The sequence below is a fragment of the Chelonoidis abingdonii genome, chromosome 8 (assembly GCF_003597395.2).
Source record: "Chelonoidis abingdonii isolate Lonesome George chromosome 8, CheloAbing_2.0, whole genome shotgun sequence".
NCBI lineage: Eukaryota > Metazoa > Chordata > Testudines > Testudinidae > Chelonoidis > Chelonoidis abingdonii.
The window spans coordinates 84,459,119-84,471,805 of record NC_133776.1 but is presented as its reverse complement, the minus strand read 5'-3'; the positions used below and the strand labels follow the sequence as shown (position 1 = coordinate 84,471,805).

At 43.2% G+C, this 12,687-nt stretch overlaps 1 protein-coding gene across 2 annotated transcripts in view; it reads right to left on the bottom strand.

Annotated features, from left to right (window-relative positions):
* CHIC1 (cysteine rich hydrophobic domain 1) overlaps nt 1-2,471 on the bottom strand; it is a 32,851-nt gene extending 30,380 nt beyond the window's left edge. For both annotated transcript variants that reach the window (XM_032771808.2, XM_032771809.2), the window contains exon 1: nt 2,297-2,471. In XM_032771808.2, the coding sequence (XP_032627699.1) occupies nt 2,297-2,454 (158 nt within the window). In that variant the 5' untranslated portion in view covers nt 2,455-2,471. The remainder of the gene's footprint in view (nt 1-2,296) is intronic.
* Between the last annotated feature and the right edge of the window lie 10,216 nt (nt 2,472-12,687).

The window sequence follows — 12,687 nt, the reverse complement described above, 5'->3', positions numbered from 1 at the left end:
AGAACAATTATTGCAAGTGGTAGATAATGCCAAGATTCCAAAATGGCTGGCAACCTGCCAAGATACGTTATACCATTTGTACCAAGATCATACATCATAACCATCCATAAGGCTCAGTTCTAAATGAAGAACAGAAGATATCTAAATAAAACCCAAGGAGTACAATGGGTTCCTGTGTTTCTCTATGGTTTTCACTGACTAGGTGAGCCTGTATTACTTCTGTCAGAACAGGAGTGCTATCAGGAGTATTCTAGGCATCTTCAAAAGACAAACAAGCCTCCTGGTGGCCTATCCAATAGGCCACTTATGAAAGGTATTGTTTCCAACAGAAGAAGTGGCTTTATGATCACAAAGTGACTAAAGTTCAGAGATAGCATGTACTGACAGAGTCCGTTAAGAGACACAATAGTTCTCATTTGCCAGTGGGTCAGCATCACCTACTCCGACCTTCTAGAGTCCATTTGAGTTTTATTCATTGACTGTGTTTAATAACCGGTTGTATTAGTTTGAGGTGTTTTAAGATGTAAGAGTGACCTGTATCACATGACTGGGACAAGGCAATAAAGAGCACTATACCATCATTTCTATTTGCCATACCTTTCTTATTCAAAGAGGTGGGAAGGGAAGATGAGAATACCAATAAGATCATGCAATTATATAGGCCAAGTACACAACTTGATGATACTGAATCATTTAATGTATTGCTTTCTTTTACCCTTGACTTAGACATCACTAGTTGGCGCATTTCTTGTAGGTATCACACTAGAGCTGGGTTTTGAGAAGGGAACTGAAAGAGAAGCAGATCTAAGGATTAGTTCAGTGAAGGCATTGATGTAATACAGTCATCGGGGAAGAGAGCACAAAGACAGTTGTGAGAGAAGTAAACAAATGTGTGATTGAAGCCAATTTTTATCTAAAACACGTTTTAAATACTAACTGCATAATTAGTAAGATATGTGCCTATCATTCCAATTACTTTGCTGCTGTGTTACATCCCGTTTATCCCCATCATTTGTCCTTTTTAGACTGTATGATATCTGGGGCAGGAACTTCATACTTTTGTGTTTCGAAAGCTCCCAGTACACCAGAAAAATGTAAACAAAAGACTGCCTTAGAGACTAATCCCATCATAGAGAGGACCTCCATCAGCACAAGCAGAAATTCTGTGGTGCCATGGAATAACGTGCACATAAATATTAGCTCAAACCAAACCTGATTTAGGGATTTACAGATAGAACCAAAACTATATTTGATACTGTGTCTATCAGGATGCAAGATTCTCTTATTCCCCATGTCTTTGCTTCAAACCATTAGATCACACCACAGAGAGAAATGCATCGTCTTTTAACAGTCCAAACACAAGCATAAGATGAAACATGGTTTATGGAGTTATACAATACACAAATGTGAAATACTGATGATTCCCCATCCCATTTACTGTGTAAGATAAATTATAATCTGTACACTGCCTTATGTTCAATTTCTTCACTGGTAAGAAACAGCCTATTTTTAAACAGCTGACAGTGTGTTATGCTGCTTGATCATTCTATGTATTATGATACTATAAAATAATGGCAAAATTCCTGGCTTTATTTAATTTTGTTTCAGATTTTTTAATTACAAAACTTCTGTACTGCCCATAGTAAAAATAGTAAAAATCAAATTCAGTAACTCAAATGTTTCAAATTTACAACACAACATACCCAGATGTCCTCTCTCTGCAGTACTGTGTGGAGGCCCAACGGCTGAGTTGAACCCAAGAAGGAATATAGTAAAACTGTGGGCACAGACACTTAAATCACCCATTGATTCTGTTGTCTTGTGGTGTTAACTTTTAAACCCAAGCAGGAATTATTCTCAGTCTAGAGCAATGAACTTAAGATACTAAGTGCTGGTCAGCTGTTTCTTCTGCAGCTAGAATAGATAGTGACAAGGTTTTTGGTTGACCCAAGTTGCTGGAAAACAGGATGTTTTCCAGCCTAAGGCAAAGCATACAAAAAAGAAACAAAGATGTAAAGGAGCCAGGCCTGAGTCACAAAGCCCTTAGGCAGGGAGCTACTTTTGTTGCATTATTCGTGGTAGTGTTGACAGAGTAGCCCGAAGCCAAGAACCCTTCCTGATCGCCTCCACCCGCAGCAGCAGCAGCAGCATCCCCACGAGCACGGATCTGACTGCTCAGCAAGGCAGCTCCCCCCTCACGCGGGGCTCCTGCCCACGCTCCCTCAGGCCCCCTTCCCCTGCCTACCGCCCCTTACTCGCTCAGCCCCGCCCGCCCCCAGTAGCCCCCACGCCTTACACGGTGATGTGCCCGGCGCCCCGTACCGCCACAGGGTCTGGCGCATCTCGGGGCCGGGGCAGCTCCTGGCTCCTCACCACCGGCTCGGACTCCTCCTCCTCCTCCTCCAGCTCATAGATAGTGTCGAAGTCTGCCATATTGGGGAGCAGTACGCTCATCTCCCCCCACCCCCACCGAAACGCCCAGTGCGCATGCGCACTGACCCAAGGTGGGCGGGGCTAGGGCTGCTCGTGGAGGGTGAAGGGGAGTCGCGGTGTGCGCATGCGCTTCCTGATGGGCTCGTTCCGAGTCCTGCATCCATCCTCTCCCGGTTCTCATCAAAGCGAGGTGGTGGGGGCAGCTGCCGCCTAGGGCCCCGTCAGGTCATGGCAGCCAAGGTCCCTCCGCCTGTGTGTAAAGGGGAGGCAGGTTGGGGGCCCCCCGTGGCCAACTGGAGGCTCCTTAGGATAGGCGGGTCGGGTGCCTAGCAGCCCCGCGCTCTGCCACGGGGGCTCAGCCCGGTCGTCCCGCCGTAGCCAGTACCTCATGCCTCAGAAAGCAGCGCCAACCCCCTCCCCCCGGGCCTCTGGCAGGGAGCCCCGGCCCGCGCCCAGGGGCAGAGGTACAGCGCGGCACCACACAGTTCTGAGCGGCAGTAGCTCCGTTGGGAAGGAAGCTCCGGGGCTTAGAAACTCCTCCTGCCGTGTGCGCCCCGTACAATACCACTGGTAGCTAGCGCTTGTGTAGGCTTTACAGAGAAGATCGTTATTAGTATCCTTGTTTTACGGATGGGGAAACTGAGGCACAGAAAGGTGAAATGACTTGCCCAAGGTCACTCAGCAGGTGAGTGGCAGAGCTAGGAATAAAACCCAGGTCAAAGGAGTTCTGGTTCATTAGGTCACACTGCCTGTGTTACTGCATGTTTCTGTAAGCATTTCAGTGCATGTCTACTCAAGGACTTTCTACAGCACGAAAGCTTAGCAATCAGGAGTCAGTGCACTATTTAGGTCTGGGATGAATAATATTACCTTTGAACAGATAACTGGCACCTCTGTGCCAGGGATCCAGTGGCATTCTCTGCTACCATCCTCTGGTTTGTCAGCAATGCAGTTTTTGCTGATTTATCTTTTACTCCTTCCTTTTTCTGTCAGTGACTTGTCTATTTAATGAAACCAGTTCATTTAATTAGAGAGCTCTTGCATTCTTGGCAGACTGCATCTGTACTTTCTACCACTGCTTTTGTTCATCCAGACTGAAGAGTTTTAGACAAGAAACTTGCTAGATAGCCAATGTGAGGAGGATGGGAAGGGGAAATGGTCGTGATTGTTAATGGACTGGAGTCTATGTGGTTATCCAAAGGATAGAAACTGAAGTCTGAAGCAGCACTGGGGAAACAGAGAATCTATTGGAGTAGCTTGGAGGGTGAGCAGAGGGAAAGGGAGGGCTGACAAGGAATTAGAGCCGTATAGGAAAGAGTCCAGGACTAGCAAAAGTAGAGAGTAGCCATATGTGAAATAACTCCTGCGAGGAGGGCCACTGATTTGTTAACATTTCCTCTACTCTGGGTACTATTTAACCAAAGTCCTAAACCATAACAACACTGGGGAGTATGGCATACAATACTTGGCATACTGGATTCTGAAGGTGCCTTATAATTAACATTCCAGCCGGTCTGTATTAGACAGCCAAATGTATTGCAGCATGCAGTTCACTAAGCCACTAATGCCGAAGAGTTTACTGGACATTTACTATTAATCAGAGGTGATGAAAAAGGAAACCCTTGCCAGGGAGATCCAAAAGTAATGCCATGGTGAAGTCCCACTTTTGCTCGAAGTGCTGGCAAGGAGAATATTAGGGCTTGTCTACGCTACCTGCTGGATCAGCGGGCAGTGATCGATCCAGCAGGGGTCGATTTATTGTGTCTAGTATAGACGCAATAAATCGACTGCTGAGAGCTCTTCCGTTGACTCCAATACTCCACAAAGGTGGAGCGCAAATGGACTTGATGGGAGAGCATCAGCTGTCGACTTACTGCAGTGAAGACACCGCGGTAAGTAGATCTAAGTACGTCAACTTCAGCTATGCTATTCACATAACTGAAGTTGCATACCTTACATCGATCCTACGTGGTAGTGTAGACAAGTCCTTAGATTCCTACCAGAGTGCTGTCTTCAATCCCCATCTTCACCTGGTTAACAGAAGTCATGTTTGAAGGTGCTGGAAGGAAGTAGGCTAGTAACTCATTTTCCACTGTTTTCACCTCCATTTCTGGGAAGAGGGGGAATAGGTCTGCACTCTTAGCCTCCTTTTGTTTGTGTTTGGGGGTGTTTTCCATGGTGAGTAGTTCCATTACCTAAGTTTGCTACTCTTCATGGTTTTCCAAAGTAGCAGCAAGGTGGAACCAGCATGCTTCTGAATTTTTTTCACTGCTACGGATAGGGTTCTGAATAGCAAGGTGATATTGGCTAAAGTCTTGTCAGTTTCTGCTGCTTGACCAAATTATCAGCAGTGGAGATACAGAGCAGTCTGTTTGCAGACTTGGGAAGACAGCTCTGTAATGATTCAGACAGGGGCGGCTTCAGGGACCAGCGCAGCAAGCGTGTGCCTGGGGTGGCAAGCTGTGGGGGGCGGCCTGCTAGTTGCTGTGAAGGCGGCAGGCAGGCGGCTTTTGGTGGTGCACCTGTGGGAGGTCCACCAGTCCTGCGGCTTCGGTGACAGGGATGCCGATGGCGCGGCACCGGCAGACCTCCTGCAGGCTTGCCGCCGAATTCGCGTGACCAGCAGACAGCCTGCAGGTGTGCTGCCAAAAGCCACCTGCCTGCCGTGCTTAGGGCTGCAAAAAACATAGAGCCACCCCTGGATTCACATTTGGAAAATTTTCTTCATAACCCAGGAAGAAAGTGTTCTATAATTATAGATTTTTAAAAGAAATGAAAGCTTATGTTCTGGATTGTTTGGTAAGTTAGACACCTGGGTAAGCTTTTTCTTGTCACATGCAAATAATGGATCGTTAACAGTATACGTCAATTTGTTAGGCAGCATTTTTCTTACTTTACTTACGTGTAAATTTCAATTAGTATTGATGGAAATATTTTTGGTGGTTTGTATGTGTATTGTGAAATCAACCGTTATTAACATTTACCAATAAAAATCTAACCCTTCCAAGCCTAGTTATATTATTATATTACAATGGGATAAGATAAATACCTTATGGCTATTTTTGATGGTGGTAACTGTCTGTTAGTCATAGCATATAAAATTTTTATAATGCAGTACATGGCCTAGACAGCTGTAATGCAACAATACTATAAGTTTTAGCCTTTATGTTAGACTTTCCTCGGCTCTGGCGGTTCTGGTGGACTGTCCTTGAAGCTATAGGCTTCATGGTGTTATTTAAAATATAACTGCAGCGGGCATAACCCTGCTGTCCTCGTGGCCAACATGACTCTCAGGAAGAAAAAAAGCAGATTCTGAAATCCAAGTTTGTGTGTGAGCCATTGCTCAGCAGCAGAAAAATTCCCTCTTGGAGGTGTTTCAAGTCAATCAGTTGAACAGTTTAGAACCAGAGCACTTACGTACTAGCAATTTCCAGCCTCAATACCTGCAGAATGCTAATTAATTAAATTAGTGAGTTTGGTCTAGTAAAAGATATTGCCTCACCCATCTTGTGTCTCTAATAAAACTAAGTGTCAGAGCAACAGCCTGCACTCTTCATACTAATGCACACAACAGATATTTAGAAGATGTCTAATTAGCATTCAGTTGCAGGTAGAAGTGTTGAAGGGAGTGTACAACAATTGTGGCTTCATGGGAAAAGTAGCTAGCTCCTATTACCTTTTCAGTATGGGTTTGTAATGACCTGTGTGAAAACTCATTAGGATTGTGTCCAGTTCTGGGCACCACATTTCAGGAAAGATGTGGACAAATTGGAGAAAATCCAGAGAAGAGCAACAAAATGATTAAAGGTCTAGGAAACATGACCTATGAGGGAAGATTGAAAAAATTGGGTTTGTTTTAGAAAAGAGAAGACTGAGAGTGGACATAACAGTTTTCAAGTATATGAAAGGAAGGAGGGAGAAAAATTGTTCTTAACTTCTGAAGATAGGACAAGAAGCAATGGGCTTAAATTGCAGCAAAGGAGGTTTAGGTTGGACATTAAGAAAAACTTTATAACTGTCAGGGTGGTTAAGCACTGCAATAAATTACCTAGGGAGGTTGTGGAATCTCCATCATTGGAGATTTTTAAGAGCAGGTTAGACAAACATCTATCAGGGATGGTCTAGAAGATAATACTTAGTCCTGCCATGAGTCCAGGGGACTGGACTAGATGACCTCTCGAGGTCCCTTCAAGTCCTATGAGTCTATGAAAACTACATCAGAATATTTATGTAGTGTGGGTGGATGGGGCTTCCAACAATCTGTGTCCTAATTAACTCTGTCATTTTGCAGGGACAAGGGATTGCCATCTACAACCTTTTGAAACCACGATTCCGAATAGGTGAGGATTCAGACTAAAGGAAAGGATTGTATTGAGCACAATCAAGAAATTATTGCACAAGTTTGTTAAAAGAACGTGGGAAGTGTTATGCTAACATGGTTTTAGAACAAGGGTGGGCAAACTTTTTGGCTCAAGGGCCACATCTGGGTATGGAAATTGTATGGCGGGCCATGAATGCTCACAAAATTGGGGGTGCGGCAGTGGATGAGGGCTGTGGGGTTGGGGGTGCAAGAGGGTGCTCTGGGCTGGGACAAGGGGTTCGAGGGCAGGAGGGATGATCAGGGCTGGGGTAGAGGGTTGTGGCACAGGAGGTGGTCAGGGGTGCAGGCTCCAGGCGGTGCTTACCTCAAGCAGCTCCCAGAAAGAGTGGCATGTCCCCATCCACCTCCTACGTGGAGGTAAGGCCAGGCAGCTCTGTGTGCTGCACCCTCCATAGGTGCTGCCCCTGCAGCTCCCGTTGACCATGGTTTCTGGCCAGTGGGAGCTGTGGGGGCAGCACTTGGGGCAGGGGCAGTGTGCAGAGCCCCCTGGCTGCCCCACACGTAGGAGCCAGAGGGGGGACATGCTGCTGCTTCCAGGAGCCGCATGGAGCAGGGCAAACCCTGGATCCCACTCCCTGGCTGGAGCACTGGAGCAGGGCAAAGCCCGGTCACTACTCCCCAGTGGAAGCTCAAGGGCCGGATTAAAACATCTGGAGGACCAGGTGCGGCCCCCGGGCTATAGTTTGCCCACCTCTGTTTAGAAGCTACTGAAATTGTGAGGAAAGTTGGGGTGGATGAATTATTTTCTGGTTCTTCTTAGAACAACAAATATATGTTTGAATGATGATTATGCAGAGAAATATTGGAGCTTCCTGTCTTTGAATTAATATTGCATTATAATTCTCACTTTTCTTGATGCCTATTAGCATTAACTCTAGAAGACCCCTCTTCTGAATTATTTTTTCATTATTTGTATTTTTTAAAACTATGCTCCCAAAAAGCTTCAGCGCTCAATCATCATTCAGCATCATTCAGACACAACCAGATCTTAAATTTCATAGGTAACAAACAAGTCCAATGGCTCACAGTTAACTCTTATCCCATAGGGTGATTGTACATCTTCATATATGTAGATAATGCTGAAGTAATAGAAGTGTATCTTTAGACTCAGTACACATTTTAAGTTTGATAGATGAGCCATTGTAAGCTGGGTGATCTCTTTGCTGAGGGGGCTGCAAGGGATCATTGGAGCTGGGTATGCCTCACTTATGGTGCAGCAAACTATTCTGTTAACTTTTAAACTTTAAAACAGCCTTTTCGGAAAATGCAGTGTTGTTGTTGCAGTGTTGGTCCCAGGATACTGGAAAGACAAAGTAATATCTTTTTACCATTTCTGTGCATGACAGAGACAAATTTACACCAAACTCTTCTTCAGGAAAATAGCAGGTAATCTGAGCAGTATCAAGAAGGCATATAGATCTGGGTATCCCCTATCATCTTCTGCAAACTTTGATTAAAAGGGAAAATGAATGAATGGATTTAAATACAAGAACAGAAAGTAGAGGGAGATCTGTTTTGTAGTGTTACTTCTTTAATCCCTTTTGTGATAAACTCTGGTGAGATTGAAAAGGCAACGTGTTGGGTGCACTGGTTAATAACAGAGTCCAAATTTAACATTTTTCAAACAAGGATGGCTTAATTAAGGGGGAAAAAAAGGCCCGGATGATTTCTTGACCTTACTTATAGCCATGAGTCGTGCTACTACCGTAGCTATTCTGTCAACTCTCCAGAAGTTCTCTCACACAGTACGAGTCTCATGAGAGTGAGAGCCTGTGAGTTTTTATGGTGTCTACCTATCTCATCAGGCCACACAGTTAAAGCCACAGCCATCATTTATCAATGAGAAACTACATCCTGTTTTTTTCACTGGTGCCTTTCGTTCAGCCCAGCTATGCTTCTCCTGTCTTTTTACTGAAAAAAAACCAAGTTAGCTCCTTACGAGTATGGGCCAATATCCTCAAAGGTGTCTAAATACCTTTGAGGATCTGGGCCATGGTCTTTAATGCCTGACATAATGTGGTGTTAGAAGCTGCTGTAAACAGGAATTGCAAATCACACCTCACAAAGGGAAAGGGCAGCAAGTGAGAAACAGACTTGAGGTTTGCTGGGGCCTGGGAAGATAGTGTATTTACACAGGAGGCCATACTGGGTTTTCCTGTTACAGTAAAAAAGTGAAAAAAAGAAGAGACTAGATTATATCTTAAAAGAATTTCTCCACTTCAGAAGTTTCATTCACAGAGACCTTTACACCAAGATATAGCTCCGTGCGCTACACAGCTCACTCCTCAGGGATAAATCTGAATGTCTTCTTTTCCCTAAAAACCCTCCCTCATTAAAAATTACAAAAAGAACCCAAACCCAATACAGCAGGAAGAGCTCTCTGACCTGGTATTCGCTATCCCATCGCAGGGCCTTGGGTTTTTATTAATAGTGGAGATTAATTTACAGGTACAACAGTGAATCTGGGCTGCATAGTACCTGGTAGTATGGTATAGTTAGGAGTATTGAGGGTGGCAGGCAAAGGCATTCAGAAGTTAGCTCAATTGTTATATGAAGGAGTAAGTAGCTCTGTGAAAGAGGAGTTGATGTTGTGGTGGATTTATAAAATGGGGAAACGCTGAACGACTTTTTTTTTATTTATTTCATCTTGATGGACAGGTTGTGAATGTATTTCCTCTTTACAGTTTAGTTTATGACAGAGCATAAAAATACCTACTGATTACCTAGTAAAATAGGTACAGGTTTATTTTTCTCAGCACAATGTCCTTAATTAGTAGTGAACTGAACAAGACTATTAGGAAAATGTAATCTATAGATTATTCAAATGTGTACATTCCTGTATTACTTTCATACACTTTCTCAGGTACGGTATAGTTAGGGGAGAGTAATTTTTGCGTCTGTGGAATAAAAGTTTATAGTGGCAGGTGTTTACAATACAGAGAACTGTATTATAAAGCCAATAGGTGAAGATCTAAGGGTAAATTTTCAAATTGCTGTCTAGGATTTTAACCATTTTATTCTTAGTGGGAATTGGATTGTTAAACCCCCACCTACAGTTGCTGGGAGTACTCTGTTAGAATGTGGGACAAGCTGGTATCTTTCCTGAGAACTGCATAGTTTCCTCTTCTTCCCCTGGAAAAACATGAGCATAGTGAATCACCAGAAATTCATACTTACTGCTATTTGAAATGTTCTAACTTTATCCCTGATTATGACAACATTCGTTGTAATCTCTGCAAATATAAGACCAAAACAAAAACAAAAACAATCCGGATGTTTTAACTGTCTTGCTTGAGTTACTCTAACAATAATAATAATAACGTTCAAAAGCTGTTAAAATAAGTTATTTTGGCTGCAAAGTCAAGGACTTGAAAATTAGGAAATGCCAGATTTACAGTTGCCCTGTTCCCGTGTGCATCCATCCTGTGCACTGAATGAGACAGGTTGTGATGCTGGTAAACCAAGTGCCAGCTTATGCCAGGGTCCCCCTGCCTCAACTGAATACTGACAAATACATAGCGGGAACCAGTCTGGGTCACTTGTGTGTTAGTAATGTATTGTTAAAATAGGTGTTAGAGTTACAAAAATGTGCTTAGTGTTTAGACTTCATTGAATGCTTGTGAGTTGCTGCATGCATTAATCTCAGTTATAACATCTCTATATTGCAAGGCAATATTTGAGCATTTGTATTATAAGCGTCTGTAACTGTAAATCACCAGACAGGAGAGAAGCTTTAATCTGTGTGAAATACTAGTCTCCGGCAGAAGGTGTTATGACCTGCCTGACAAGGCCCACTGACACCAAATGAGCTATTGTGGAACAACAGAGAACAAAAGACTTTGACATTCCCCCCTCACCTGCCCATGAAGAGGAGAAATGTATGTGAATTCCTCCTACCAGCTGAGGTTGCAGTTTGAAGCAAAAGTGGGAAAAAATAAAAAGGCCTAACAAGGAGGAACTGTATCTCTATGGCACTTTGACTCTTGAGGACAAGGTTTTCTAGGCATAAGATATACAGTGTGTAGCCTGGGTTAGCCCTAAAGGACATCTAGAGCTCACTTATTATAAAAGCTTCTATTAATTTTATATGTTTACCTGCTTTAACTTTGTAAATAACTCTCTTATTTCCTTTTAAATAAATCTTTAGATAGTTTATCATAGGATTGTCTACAGGAGTTGTCTTTGGTGTGAGATCAAAGTTGCAGTTGACTTGGGGTAAGTAACTGGTCCTTTGGGACTGGAAATACCCTGAATGTTGCTGTGATCTGTGGTGCAAGAGACCATCTATCTGATAGCACAAAGTTAAGCTTGCCTAGTTGACAAGATAGATCAGAGTACTTCCACATTTAGGCTGTTATAATGCCTGAGGAGTTTACACATAATACTTGGTTGGTGAAATCTAAGTATAGAACTCACAGCCAATCTGGGGTTTGTGCCCTGGCTCTTAACAGTCTGCCCTGAGGCTGGTACTCATGTTCTTGAGTTATTGCAGGACAGCTTGACACAGGGGTCCTCTGAAAAAAGTAGCTTGTGATCATATAATTAAAAACTATCATAACACATATGCACAAAAAAACAGAATGAGGGCTGTCTGGGCAACCTATATTCTGGCATTACCTAACTTTGAAGCGCGTGATTTTGCAACCTAAATAACTTCCTTTTAGTGTTGGTTTTTTAATCTAATTTTCTACATTTTTTTAAAAAAGGGAAAAGATTCAAACAAATTCTGTTATGTACAGCTGTAACAATCTCCACATCATGCATCCTCAGCAGAGTTGAACTCTGAAATTTCAGTGCTCATTGCTGCCACTTGAATTGCATTAGTTGGTAGTCAGAAAAGGCTGTTATCCCACTATGGGGAATGATCTGCTGGGGCAACATGTTAAATCCTTGGAGTTTACATGGGAAGAGTGGCCCAGGTTCTCTCTCTCTCTCTTCCCCACCTCACAGTAAGTTGGGGAAAGTGCCTTACTGGGCTCTCTCTCCTATCCCCATTGCTACAACTACTCTAGCAACTACCAGATGTTCCTAGTGCAGAATGTGCATCTGCTTGCACAGCTTTGGAGGTGGCAAGAGCCAGCCAGTCTCTTTAGAATTTTAGGCCTGGCTCCACAAAGGAACTTAGGTCATGCACCACTCAATGTCATGGCACCTAACTTTTAGGCAACTAGAAAATCACAGGAACACCATGGTGATCCACAAAGCCATTGCTTAGGTTCCCAATACAACGAATGGGGAGAGATATGCACCTAAGAATGCAATCCACAAAAGCCAGACACTAGGTGGGGAGCCACTTAAACTAGACACTGGGAGGTAAATAATAGCCCACATGGATTTGTTAAGAACAAATGCAAAGCCAATCTAATTTCCTTCTGGCCTACTGGATGTGGGGGAAGGTGTAGATGTGATGTATCTTCATTTTAGTAAGGCTTTTGACACAGTCCCACATGACATTCTTATAAGCAAACTAGGGAGATGAAATTACTCTAAGGTGGGTGTTTAACTGGTTGAAAAGCTATACTCAAATAGTAGTTATCAATGGTTTGCTATCAAACTAGGAGAATATATCTAATGGGGTTATGAAGGGGTCTGCCTTGGGTCTGTTAGTATTCAAATATTTTTATTAATGACTTAGATAATGAAGTGAAGAGTATGCTTATAAAATTTGCAGGCGGGGTTGCAAGCACTTTGAAAGACAAGATTAAAATTCAAAACGGCCTTGAAAAATTGGGGAACTGGTGTTTAGTCAACAAGATGAAAGTCAATAAAGATGTGCAAAGTACTACACTTAGGAAGGAAAGGTCAAATATGCAACTACAACATGGGGAATAATTAGCTAGGCAGTAGCACTGCCAAAAAGGTTATAGTGAATC